This window comes from Crinia signifera, chromosome 8 (assembly GCF_055691185.1).
Source record: "Crinia signifera chromosome 8, ASM5569118v1, whole genome shotgun sequence".
NCBI lineage: Eukaryota > Metazoa > Chordata > Amphibia > Anura > Myobatrachidae > Crinia > Crinia signifera.
This window is the reverse complement of record NC_139224.1, coordinates 11,154,499-11,168,004: the sequence shown is the minus strand read 5'-3', so window position 1 is coordinate 11,168,004 and position 13,506 is coordinate 11,154,499. Positions and strand designations below refer to the sequence as shown.

The window sequence follows — 13,506 nt, the reverse complement described above, 5'->3', positions numbered from 1 at the left end:
CCCATACAGTGGAACCCCCCCCCACAAGTGACCCCATTTTGCAAACTACACCCTTCAGGGAATTCAACAAGGGGTATAGTGTACATTTCAAACCCCCAGGGGTTTCACCAATTTTGATACAACTGAGCTGTGAAAATGAAAAATTAAATTTTTTACACAAAAATGCAGTTCTGGCTCCAAATTTTTCATTTTCACAAGGAATGAAGGAGACAAAGCACCCCAAAATCTGTGCCCCAATTTCTCCCGAGTACGGCAATGCCTCACATGTGACCAAAAAATACCATTTGGGTGCATGGCAGGACTCAGAAGGGAAGGAGTGATTTTTGGATTTTGCAGCACAGATTCTGGTTGAATGACCCCTGAAGCACCCATACAGTGGAACCCCCCCCACAAGTGACCCCATTTTGCAAACTACACCCTTTAGGGAATTCATCTAGGGGTATAGTGTACATTTCAAACCCCCAGGGGTTTCACCAATTTTGATACAACTGAGCTGTGAAAATGAAAAATGAATTTTTTTCATTTTCACAGCCCAGTTGTATCAAAATTGGTGAAACCCCTGGGGGTTTGAAATGTACACTATACCCCTAGATGAATTCCCTGAAGGGTGTAGTTTGCAAAATGGGGTCACTTGTGGGGGAGGTTCCTAACTTTTAGCATCTTATGGTGCCTAGAAACCTACATGGTGCCTAAAAAATAATCTCATAAAAAGGAGGCTCCAAAATCAAGTAGGTGCTCCTTCTATTATGAAGCCTGTGGTTTGGTCAACGTGCACACTAGGGCCACATATAGGATATTTATGAAAACAAAAGAATTGGGGGAATCAATTTTTAGTCACATTTCTCTAGTAAAATCTACTGTGTTCCTTAGAAAAATGTATTAAAATTGCAAATCTGCAAAAAAAATGAAATTTTGAAATTTCACCTACACTTTGTTTTAATTCCTGTGAAACACCTAAAGGGTTAACAAACTTCCAAAATGCTGTTTTGAATACTGTGAGGGGTGCAGTTTTTGAAATGGCATCATTTATGGGGGTGTCTCACATACAAGTCCCTCAAAGTCACATCAGAACTGAACTGGTCCCTAAAAAAATCAGTGTTTGAAATTTTCTTGAAAATTTGAAAATTTGCTATTCATATTGTAAGCCTCCTAGTGTCCAAAAAAATTAAAAGGAAGTTGAAATAATGATGGAAACATAAAGTAGACATATGGTCTATGTTAGTTATTAACTATTTTGAGTGGTATGATTATTTGTCTCACAAGCAGAAAATTTAACATTTTGCAAATTGCTAAATTTTCCATTTTTTTTCCGACATTTTGGTATTTTTCACAAAAAAACACAGACTGTATCGACGAAAATTTACCACTAACTTGAAGTACAATGTGTCACGAAAAAACAATCTCAAAATCACTGGGATAAGTAAAAGCAAAAAAAAGTTATCCCCACTTAAGTGATACCTGTCAGATTTGAAAAAAAGGGCTCTGTCAGGAACGCAAAAACTGGCTCTGTCAGGAAGGGGTTAAGGAACGAGGTTGAGAACCACTGCTCAACATCTACCAACAGTTCATGTTACTGAGGCAACCTGTGGATCTTTAGTAGGAATGAATGCAGCAGGCTTGATAATGTGACAGTTAGTAATGGCTACAGCTGTGCACCAGCTAGGTGGTCTGGGGAATGTAACAGTTAGTAATGGCTACAGCTGTGCACCAGCTAGGTGATCTGGGGAATGTGGCAGTTAGTAATGACTACACCAGCTAGGTGATTTGGGGAATGTGACAGTTAGTAATGGCTACAGCTGTGCACCAGCTAGGTGATCTGGGGAATGTGTCGGCTAGTAATGACTACAGCTGTGCACCAGCTAGGTGGTCTGGGAAATGTGACAGTTAGTAATGGCTACAGCTGTGCACCAGCTAGGTGATCTGGGGAATGTGTCGGCTAGTAATGACTACAGCTGTGCACCAGCTAGGTGGTCTGGGGAATGTAACAGTTAGTAATGGCTACAGCTGTGCACCAGCTAGGTGATCTGGGGAATGTGGCAGTTAGTAATGACTACACCAGCTAGGTGATCTGGGGAATGTGGCAGTTAGTAATGACTACATCTGTGCACCAGCTAGGTGGTCTGGGAAATGTGACAGTTAGTAATGGCTACAGCTGTGCACCAGCTAGGTGATCTGGGGAATGTGTCGGCTAGTAATGACTACAGCTGTGCACCAGCTAGGTGGTCTGGGGAATGTAACAGTTAGTAATGGCTACAGCTGTGCACCAGCTAGGTGATCTGGGGAATGTGGCAGTTAGTAATGACTACATCTGTGCACCAGCTAGGTGGTCTGGGGAATGTGACAGTTAGTAATGACTACAGCTGTGCACCAGCTAGGTGATCGGGGGAATGTGACAGTTAGTAATGACTACAGCTGTGCACCAGCTAGGTGATCGGGGGAATGTGACAGTTAGTAATGACTACAGCTGTGCACCAGCTAGGTGTTTGGGGGAATGTGACAGTTAGTAATGACTACAGCTGTGCACCAGCTAGGTGATCTGGGAAACGTGGCCCGATGGTAGATCTCTAGGAACGGTTTGGCCACCCCTGGTCTATGCTAAGAACAGGAAAGGATTTGATGCAATGTTTAAGGGCTGTATGTGGGGTAATGATCTAAGATTTCACAATTGGACGCTTGTAGGGTTCTATATTGAATTCCGTGTTTCGTCCTTTAGGTACCCTGGACTTTGAGCACATTGAGGAACAGGCGGAAGGGATTTTTGGAGGAAGGTGTGTATCTGTGTATTGTGAGTCTAGTCATTCAAAGTTGGGGCCTGATTCAGATGTGGGTGGAGTGAGCGTTACTGCGCTTACTTGGAAGCCGCAGTTGTGCGCAGATCATTCAGCAGGAGGCGTCTGGTATCTGTAGACTCCTGCTACCTGGGTGAACCGGTGCTGCACCAGAACGCGGCATTCAGTCGCATATGGCAAAGTCCGCCAACAGTGACCCATGGACAGCACAGTTCAAATTCAAATAGGGGAGTCTCACCCACTGCCAGCGAGCCAGTTTGAAGTGGGTGTGGCTCCCCTATTTAAAGATTCAAGTGTTCTGCAAACCCCCCTCTGGATCCGCCACTGGTCCCATCTCTCAGCATTAGGGACTGCTTCATGCGCCAGAGATTTTGCATTGTGGCCTGATATGACCCTAACAGGCTTCTGTAGTGACGGCTGCACAGATATGGCTTTTAAACGCATATAGAGAATGCAGCAATGAGAGAGTAGTAACGAAACCTCCTCCCTCCCTCCCTCCCTGTAGTGAGGAGAATACGCCCCTAGACCTGGATGATGATGGAGGGCGCACGTTTCTCCGGGTCCTGCTGCACCTCACCATGCATGACTATCCTCCCCTGGTGTCGGGGGCCCTACATCTCCTGTTCCGGCACTTCAGCCAGAGACAGGAGGTGCTGCAAGCCTTCAAGCAGGTAAGGAGGGAGAACCGCACGGCTGTAGGGTGGGTGTGGCTTGCAGGTAAGGCGGGAGGACCGTGTGGCTTTAGGGTGGGTGTGGCTTGCAGTTAAGGCGGGAGGACTGTGTGTGTGTGTGTGTGTGTGTGTGTGTGTGTGTGTGTGGATTGCATGTCTCATATGACCAGTGTTCCCTCTTGTAGGTCCAGCTTCTAGTTACCAGCCAGGATGTAGACAACTACAAGCAGATAAAGCAGGATCTGGACCAGCTGAGGTCCATCGTGGAGAAGTCAGAATTGTGGGTGTACAAGGGGTCTGGTCCTGACGAAGCCTCGGAGCCCTCGGCCGGGAAGGCGGACAGCAAGGAGGGGAGTCTCTGCTCTGTTAGAAGTGGTGTAGCCAAAACTGCTAATTTGTATTCAATCCCTCGGCTTATCCGGAGACAATGTAGTAACGTGGCGGCAGCCACTGTGCCAGCTGCAGGAGTACAATGTCTTCCGAAAAAAATTGCCCCTTGACGATTTCTCCCGTCTGCAGTTTGAAGAGGCTCATTGAGTTAGGAACTAAGCTAAATAAAAATAAGAAGCTTTGCACCAAAACCTACTATTCTGCAATTACATTTAATAGGTTTGCATGCAGGGTAAACACTGTCTGCTTTTGCATGTAGCCCACAGATGTAGAATGGCTTTATTCTTCCACTGCAGTGATAAACCTTCAGTGTAACTGTGCAAAATACAGGGTTTCCTTCTTTCTCTTAATCCCAAACCTGGTTCCTACCAAGGAAATGCCTCCGCCACAATTTTCTCATAGTAGGGAACCCCAAAATATGTAACAATTTCAGTTATGTAGAGGGAGTCTACACAGTGGAATGATGAGGCTGGTTCAGGGGTTGGGTTTGGCTTAAGGCTGTGCATCTAACCTGCTGTAATCTGTGTCTGTAGGAGGGATCTAAGAAGCCCAAGAAACCGGAGAGTACGAGTAGCTACAACTACAGGGTGGTCAGAGAGGTGAGTGTGAGCCGTAACTGAGCTGTGGTTCTTCTTGTACTGTATGCGCTATATCTGGCGGCTTTACCTCCCCGCAGATACTCCTGCGGCTCAGCCGGCTCTGCGTGCAGGAAAACACTTCTGGCCGCCGAAACCGCAAGCAGCAACAGCGCCTGCTCCGCAACATGGGCGCCCACAGCGTGGTGCTGGAACTGCTCCAGATACCGTACGAAAAGGTGAAGTATATCTGTGGTAACGTTAACCAAAAACCATTGTTAATTGGCAATTAATGTGTGCATTTTCAACAATGATTAATAATGTTCTAGACTGTGCACCAAGCCTATGTAAATGCCCACACAGTCTTTGTAACGTTGGTTAGAAGCGGGGTTGTGACCTGGCCTTTTGTATGTGGTATAAGAGCATGTGACACGTGTCGCTCTTATTCCCTGTCAGACAGAGGACACACGGATGCAGGAGATCATGCGAATCGCTCACGAATTCTTGCAGAACTTCTGCGCCGGAAACCAGCAGAACCAGACTCTGCTCCATAAGCACATCAACCTGTTCCTGACGCCTGGGGTGAGAGCTGCCGAGAGCCGGCGTTGTGTTCTGTATGTGTCATGTCTCTAGCGCGGCTGGTAATAACCTAGCGCCATTTGGCCTTCGGGTTGGAAATAATTTTGCTTTGTGTGTAAAGGGCCCAATTGCACAGGTCTGAGTATCTTGCACAGGTTATAGTTCAGAGAAGGGAGCAGTTTGCACCTTTGCAAACCATGTTGCACTGCAAGTAGCGCAGATTTAAGGGGCGGATTTCAGCTTGGCTCTGTAAGCAGTTAAATACCGGGCAGGGTTTTTTTTTTCCTTTCGCAAATATGTCAGTAAAATGACTTATGGTACTTGTGTATTATAGCGGCGCCCCCAATGTTTGTCGTGCGATGTTTTTATCGCATCACATCATATGCCATACAACCGATGGCATACGATGCAATGCGACGTGATTTTACACGACTATTCGATTAAAAATTGTACAAGCACCCTAATGGGTGCTTACAATGTAAAATCCACCCCCCACTATAAACGTAAACCCGAAGCGTGGCGAGCGCAGCGTTACGCATCCTACGACCTTTTCATACCCCCACTATCCACGTCGGTGTGGAGTTGATTTTATATAGTGTAACGAGCCTGAATCGTGGCGAGCGGACGCGTATCTGTGAAGTTATGCACGGGGCGCGCTGCGCTCGCCACGCTTCGGGCTCAGTGGCTCGCTGCGCTCGCCACACTATATAAAATCAACTCCACGTGGATAGTGGGGGTATGAAAAAGGTCGTAGGACGCGTACCGCCGCCCCTCGCGGGCTCGCGGCGTTCGCCACGCTTTGGGTTCACGTTTATAGTGGGGGGGGGGGGGTGGCGTGGGGGTGCATTTTACATTGTAAGCACCCATTAGGGTGCTTATACAATTTATAATCGCATTGTATGCCATATACAATGTAATACAATTTTAAAATTGTATGCCATTGTACAACATCGCGCGATATCGCGTCGCATACCATCGTCTGCCTTATGGTATATGATGCGATGGGCGCCGCTATAATACACAAGTACCTGACTTATTTACCTAGGAAATGTCTGAGAACCGTGCGGGTGCCCCTGTCTTGTGACATCAGCATTCGGCATTTGTGGGTACGACCAGTAAATTCTGGGTGTCACCATGCGCCACCCCCTGTCCACCTCCTGTGTCCACTGTCGCCAAAGGCGTTTCCACAACTACCAAATTCAGCCATTTATGAGCCAACCTGAATCATCCACCCAGGGTGCAGAATTTTGCGGTCAGGAATGGATGTGTCCTAGCGCCAAAGTTCCACGCAAAGACTAATGCCCAGTACTCTCCTTGCAAACGAAAATAAATGGTATTTTCACTCTGTATATTTTTGCAACTTGCTTATAACTCTTATAGGGCCAGATGTACGAAGCCTTGGAGAGTGATAAACCACCAGTCAATCAGCTTCAACCTGTCATTTTTCAAACACAGCCCATGGCATGACGGGTAGGAGCTGATTGGCTGGCTGTTTATCACTCTCAATTGTTATAATTGTTCAAGCTTAGTGCATCTGGCCCATAGTGTTTTACTTGTATCTGCTTTTCTGCCTGCCAAATCCAGTTTCTGGAACAATGGTGGCAACTGGAGTAAAACGCTGTTTCGATCATGGGGTGAGTCTGTCTGTTTGGCGGTTACAGATCCTGGAAGCGGTCACCATGCAGCACATCTTCATGAACAATTTCCAGTTGTGCAGCGAGATCAACGAGCGGGTAGTCCAGCACTTTGCCCACTGTATAGAGACTCACGGGCGCAGCGTTCAGTACATAAAGTTCCTGCAGACCATTGTGAAGGCCGAGGGCAGGTTCATTAAGAAGTGCCAGGATATAGTCATGGCCGAGGTAGGTCTTGGCTGCTTGTTGGGTCTCTGCCCTGTTTTGCTCAGTTGAGCAGACACCAGTGTTGTCTTAAGCGCGGGCGTCTGACTTTCTCATGGTCTCCTTCAGTTGGTGAACTCTGGCGAGGATGTCCTGGTATTCTACAATGACCGGGCGTCGTTCCAGACTCTGGTGCAGATGATGCGTTCTGAGAGGGAGCGGATGGATGAGAACAGTCCTCTAATGTATCACATCCATTTGGTGGAGCTCCTTGCGGTGTGCACAGAAGGGAAGAACGTCTACACGGAGATCAAGTGCAACTCCCTGCTTCCGCTAGACGACATTGTGCGGGTGGTGACGCACGAGGACTGCATCCCTGAGGTGAGTGAGGCGGGAGAGCCAAGACCTCTGTGCTAAGGGGCCAAGTTTTAATGTCTCCTCGATATGCTCATCAGGACTCCTTGGGTTGGGTGCAGTATGAAGAGTTGACTTCGTCATTAGGTCAACAGGGGAAATGTTGAGCTTCAGATATCTAAGCAATTCGAACATCAAGATTGGGCTAAAATATGTAATAACTTGCCCTAAAAACAGGCTGGATAACTGACCTGATGGTAGAACCTTCCTCCAGTAATTTTCCTGTAAAATTAGTAGATGGGACTTCCAGGAACTGTGTAGTCCAATCTTTGCCATCTGAAGGGAGGCTTGCTGCTGTCCAACACCCGCATGGATAACCAGTGGATCTACGCTCAACTCTACATCTATGGAAATACAATAAAATCCATTTTCTTTCCTTTTGAGGATCTCTTCATAGATGTTGCTCTCCTAACAGGTGAAGATCGCGTACATAAACTTCCTCAATCACTGCTACGTGGACACAGAAGTGGAGATGAAGGAGATCTACACCAGTAACCACATGTGGAAGCTCTTTGAGAATTTCTTGGTTGACATCTGCAGGGTGAGGTTTCTGCTTATAATGCGACATAGACCAGGGTTGTGGGTGCTTCGTGGGCTACTGGGGTACGTGTGTGAGGCCTGCCCTGCTCCATGGTGACACTACTTCTCATTCCCCAGGTGTGTAACAGCACTAGTGATCGGAAGCACGCCGACCTGGTTCTAGAGCGATACGTCACTGAGACGGTGATGGGCATCGTTAACACGTTCTTCAGCTCTCCGTTCTCTGACCAGAGCACAACTCTGCAGGTATGTGGTGAATTTGGAGGGAAAGCTGAGTGTTTGTGTTATGTTTAACTGGACATGTACAACAGTGACACCTGGTGGCTAAAAAAATTCCCTGCACTTCAAGAAAAATACTCGAAGATTCAGAACAAATTAATGCATGTTGGTCTGCGCTGTGCAGAGGATAACTGTTTCTATTCATTCCCGTGGTCTACAGCCTAATTTCCTTGCCCCACCCTTTATACGGGTCATACTGTGCAGGCTGCAAAAAAAAAGGACCATATTTTTGTATTCAGCCAATCCGTAGTAGTCATGAAGACCATTAATGCATCCTGATTGGCTGATTTGCTATAAATGGTGGCCAGGCCACAAAATGGCCGCTCTTGTGTAAGCACCTTGGAAGCTTTAGGAGGGGTGTTCAGGGTCCCGGGTTTTTGTGTTTTGTGTGTGTGTGTATAATTGGTGGAGTCTCTGGTTGTGGCTGGACGTTATCTGAAGATTACGCTAATTGCAGTGTTCTTAATGCAGGCGTCTATGCTCGCCAAAATGAAACAGGTAAAATGGGGTGTGGGGCACCTGGGGGATTTTTGGGTGTCTCCTGTAACGCACAATACTGAATTTGGGTAGTGTGGTAAAGCACCTCTTTGTTTGACAAGGTCTCTCACCTAAACACAAGTCACGGTATTAATCTGGGGCTTGTGCCGTAACCCCGGCCTCTGTTATATCCCGACGCTATGGTCTTGTCCCCAGACGCGGCAGCCGGTGTTTGTCCAGCTCCTGCAAGCCGTCTTCAGGGTCTATCACTGCAGCTGGCTCCTGCCTCCCCAGAAAGCCTCTGTGGAAAGCTGCATCCGGGTGCTGTCAGATGTGGGTAAGAAGCGCGGCGGCTGAGGTAATGTGTACGGGGAAGGCCGTGTGTGCCATAGCTGGGAGAGTGGGGCGATTGAAGCTCAGGTGAGGAGGGTGTGGGGGCTGTGGCATGTCATGGCCGTAATGAGTTTCTTTGTGCATCTCCTCTGCAGCCAAGAGCCGCGCCATAGCCATCCCAGTTGATCTGGACAGTCAGGTGAACAACCTGTTCCTGAAGAGCCATAACATCGTGCAGAAGACTGCCATGAACTGGCGCATGTCTGTACGGAACGCTGCTCGGCGTGACTCTGTGCTAACCGCGTCGCGGGACTACCGCAATATAATTGAGAGGCTGCAGGTAAGGATGGCGAGTTGCACTGTGAAACCTTGTAGGTTGGCTGGTTTATCTGTATTCGGCTTGTGGGCTCGTTCTTAAGACCTCACAAAGCCCTAGGCTTCAGGCCCTTCCCAAACTCCGCCATCCGCTTCCTTTCTCCATTTATTATGAAAAAATACATCTTAATATTGGTGCCTTCAGAGCGCATGGGACCCTAGGCATGAGCCTATGTGTCCTATTGGATGATCTGGCCAATCCTTCAAAAAGGAAAATCTGTCCATTTTGTCTAGGAACCAGTGACCATTCCGCTCTGTTCTGTTCCTATAGAGCCGGTGTGCGGTGTTCTCCTGAATAGAGACCTCCTTGTCCCATGTTTGGCTCAGTGCCGCACTGTGAGGTATAGGGGGCAGTAGTAACTCTATGTACAAGTTGCTGGTGACTAATCCATAGTTGGCTGACTCCGATGTGTCTATTGTGGAGAACGATTGATCCATTCTCTTGTTTTACCCTTAGCCCAAAATAACCTTCTGCTTATCGTCCCCTAGGACATAGTCTCCTCGTTGGAAGACCGACTGCGTCCTCTCGTTCAGGCGGAACTTTCCGTGCTTGTGGATGTTCTGCACCGCCCTGAGCTTCTGTTTCCAGAGATGACTGATGCCCGGAAGAAGTGCGAGAGCGGTCAGTTCATATGCAAGTGAGTGAGGGGTCTTGTGCATGAGAGGGGACTAAGGTTGTCAGCAGAATCTGTATGGAAGGGGGGGGGGGGGGTCCTAGACCATGACTAAGACCACATTGATTGATTAAATTGCATTACCGGAATGGGGTCTCCTATTTTCATCAATTTTCAATAGTGGCTTCAGGGGCGGACACTTTATACTAGGGGTGGCCAAACCTATCCTCAAGATCTACCAACCGTTCATGCTTTTCAGGCAACCTGTGAATCTATAATAGGAATGAATGCAGCAGGTTTGAAAATGTGACAGGTAGTAATGACTACAGCTGTGCACCAGCTAGGTGATCTGGAAAACATGGACCATTGGTAGATCTTGAGGACCGGTTTGGCCACCCCTGCTTTATACTATAGGGGTGGTTAATGGAAATGCCCAGTAGATGTGATAGTGAGGTTGGGGTACGGTGTCTGAATAAAGGGCGATAATGGGTCCATTCTTGTTCTATCCAGTATCTGCTATATATTTGAAATCTGCAGTAGTATCTTGGCGAAACGCGTGTAATGCCTTGGGCTGGTGGACACTGAACCATCCTATACTCTGGCTGATGTGGTCAAGTCGATCGGTGAACACCAGGTCAATGAAACTTAACATTTGGTGTTTTAACTTCATACTTAAGTTAATGTATGTGGCGTGAATGAAAAGTAGAGTTTGTGGATTACAAATAAACTCCTACCTGAACCACAATGACCCAATGTTCCAGGTACTGAAACTGCGTACAAAGCGTTTATGTAGTTGCGCAGAACCTCACACCTGGTGCCAGTCTGCGACTCCCTGCTGAGGTTTTCTGAGTGTTCTGCTTATATTTTTCCAGGTTAATCCGACACACAAAACATCTTCTAGAGGAAAATGAAGAGAAGCTTTGTATTAAAGTCCTGCAGACCCTGAGAGAGATGATGGCAAAAGATCGTGGCTACGGAGACAAGGTATGAGACCCACGATGGTATGCTGGACCAGTAGGTGCCTGCAGCCTCCGTAATAGGCCTTGCTATGTAACTCTGCAGCAGCATTGCCTGCAATACAAACTTCCGCCACTAGGTGGTAGGGCAGCGATGCAGGTTGCCTGAAATTGGTGCAAGACCTTTTTTTTTTTTTTTCAGCTGCTATGGAATCTGTTGTGCCATAAAATAGCGCAATGATGATAGAATGGCATGACTGAAAAGCGCAGCTAGTAGTCGGAACAGTAAAGCGAATAGTTATTGGATATCAGACCTACTGGCTGAGGCTTCCTGCTGTATATGACTACTTGGGGTTAGGCTAAATTCAAGGGATCCCATAGGTTGTACGTGGCTGGCGGTTTGTACCGGAGGCTGCCTAATGCCATGCTCTCTGCTCTCTTGCAGCTGCTAGCCATCGATGCTCCGGAGACCTCTGAGGTTCTGACCTGTTTATCACTTTATGGTCCCTGATCCCTTTTATCCGTGTGACCCATTTAACCTCTTCTTGATGATGCAGTGTGTAGCTTCACATCTTGAAGAGATAAAGTGGCCACCTACCCCCCCCCCCCCTTTCCCTCCTGTGATGTGCCCATGACATTTATCTGTTCCATCCATCGGCAGCCATGTTGTTGGAGTCCTGTGCTTTGTGTCTACCTGTAGTAGTTGTGATGAGTCCCTTGTACACGTCATGTGTGTGACAGGCATGCATCCTCCGATTTCCATCACGGATAGTTTCCCGATGTCATGTCGGCGTTATTGGACTGTACACACTAGAACGATTTTTCTTTGGCCGATTTCCAACCGATCGGTCGGAAATCAGACAAAAATTTGTTCTAGTGTGTGGGGACCTTTAACTAATCGTGTGTCGAGCGCAAGCTGTGGAGCAGACGACCCGCTTAGCGAGCGTGGACCGGAACACTGAGTATCTGATGTGGGGTCTATTTCCCCCGTTTGGGGTGACAGAGTAACTTTGGCATTCCGCATGTGTTCAGCTGCACATGACCTGATGAGTGGGAACTAATGATATCTGATCCTTCCTGCAGCTGAGCATACAGAAGTGACTCACCCAGTGACTCGGATAAACTTACAAACCAGAGATCCGGAACCTCCTATTAAGTCAGAGCATGACCACTGTCTAATTTCCTAACCCCAGTACCCAGGGAACCCAAGCGGTGCATGTTTTCCAGGGATCCTCACAAAATCCTATAGCACAAGAGAAAAAGGTGTCTGAATACAGCTGTATTCGAACAAGGAGATCTGGAAAACCTGCACTGCTAATATGACCGAAGGGCCTGGAGTCCCCCTGTAACCTGGGCAATCCCTCGTCCTGATCATTTTGCCTTGGTACAGATTGGTGGATATTAGGGGCTGAGTTGCCGTTTGTGGTGCTCTGGCCGGGCTGGTCTCGTGTTACGGGATCCCATGTTACGTGTGTGCGTGACCTGGCTGAGCCGCCGCCATCACACACCGTAACTCTCCTGTCTGTTTTTAGATGTGCAGGGGCATCAAGTGTCGGGACAGGTGCGACTAAATATAGGACGGAACTTCGGCCCATATAGAGGGGCGAGTATTACAGGGCTGAGCTAAGCACGACAACGTTGCTGCTGCTGCCAGAATTATCTAGAATCCTCCCACCCCTTCCCAAACGTTACCCTCTGCCAGTGTTTTGGCCGCAGCGAGTGGTCTTGGGAAACGAGTCGCAGTGTCTTGTTCCCGGTGCAGACGTCTCTTGGCAGGAGAAGCGCTGCCCGTCAGCTTCTAAGTGGTTTAGGAAACTACAGTTGTGTGTGTGTGTGGGGGGGGGGGGGGGGGGGGAGGAGCTGCTTGTGCTTTTGTAACACAACATTGAAGTGTATAGGGAAATGTAACTGCAGTTTCTAATATGTCCAGAAGTCTCTGCAATACTGAAATGGGTCCGAGTGGCTTATCTGCCTCTCCTGCCGCTTTCCTTCTCCCAAGCCCCGTCAATGAAATCTGCCCTGGCTCCCATTCCCCCACAGAGTCCTTCACACTCCTCACCCTCATATACAAGACCCTCTCTAACGCCACTGCTCCCTCCATCTCCAACTTCCTCTCACTACACACCCCCTCCGGTCAGCCAATGACCATCCCCTATCCTCTACCCCGGTCACTGGTACTGATACGCCATGTCCGTATCCAAGACTTTGCTCGTGCTGCCCCCTTCACTGGATTTATTAGACTCTCCACCACCTAGCAATGCTTCACACGTTCACTGAAAACCTAACTATTCATTACAGCGTACCCTCCTGCATAACCTAGTACTGCGGTGCATCTTCCTACCTACCGCCTCCATGTCCTATCATCATTGCCATACTCACTTCTTGCCTCCCAGGTCTCCTTGCCTGCACCTCATGTTGCCTCCCCTCCATCTAGATTGTAAGCTCCTTGGAGCAGTGCCCTCTTGTCTCACACTTCAATTACCGCTCTCTCCTACTCAGCAACCGTCTATACCGGCATCTCTTCCCACCCATGATCCTTCATCTGTAACAACAGCAGCCATCCCTGGTAGTACAGACACCTCCTCTGCTTCCCTATATCCCTTCTGTATTGTGCTGCTGTTGTAGTGCCTCAGTCTCTGTAATGTTCTGTGTCCCCTGTATTGTACTAATGTGTGC

At 48.0% G+C, this 13,506-nt stretch overlaps 1 protein-coding gene across 8 annotated transcripts in view; it reads left to right on the top strand.

Annotated features, from left to right (window-relative positions):
- Positions 1–13,506, top strand: part of ITPR1 (inositol 1,4,5-trisphosphate receptor type 1) — a 96,856-nt gene that overhangs the window by 57,421 nt on the left and 25,929 nt on the right. For 2 of the 8 annotated variants that reach the window (XM_083155745.1, XM_083155743.1), the window contains 16 exons: positions 2,714–2,768; positions 3,295–3,460; positions 3,646–3,811; positions 4,385–4,449; positions 4,527–4,664; positions 4,882–5,007; positions 6,666–6,866; positions 6,972–7,223; positions 7,672–7,797; positions 7,914–8,042; positions 8,547–8,573; positions 8,769–8,889; positions 9,041–9,225; positions 9,750–9,898; positions 10,747–10,858; positions 11,276–11,308. In XM_083155745.1, the coding sequence (XP_083011871.1) occupies positions 2,714–2,768; positions 3,295–3,460; positions 3,646–3,811; positions 4,385–4,449; positions 4,527–4,664; positions 4,882–5,007; positions 6,666–6,866; positions 6,972–7,223; positions 7,672–7,797; positions 7,914–8,042; positions 8,547–8,573; positions 8,769–8,889; positions 9,041–9,225; positions 9,750–9,898; positions 10,747–10,858; positions 11,276–11,308 (2,051 nt within the window). The remainder of the gene's footprint in view (positions 1–2,713; positions 2,769–3,294; positions 3,461–3,645; positions 3,812–4,384; positions 4,450–4,526; positions 4,665–4,881; positions 5,008–6,665; positions 6,867–6,971; positions 7,224–7,671; positions 7,798–7,913; positions 8,043–8,546; positions 8,574–8,768; positions 8,890–9,040; positions 9,226–9,749; positions 9,899–10,746; positions 10,859–11,275; positions 11,309–13,506) is intronic. The other 6 variants (XM_083155750.1, XM_083155744.1, XM_083155749.1 and 3 more) reach the window with 3 other exon arrangements.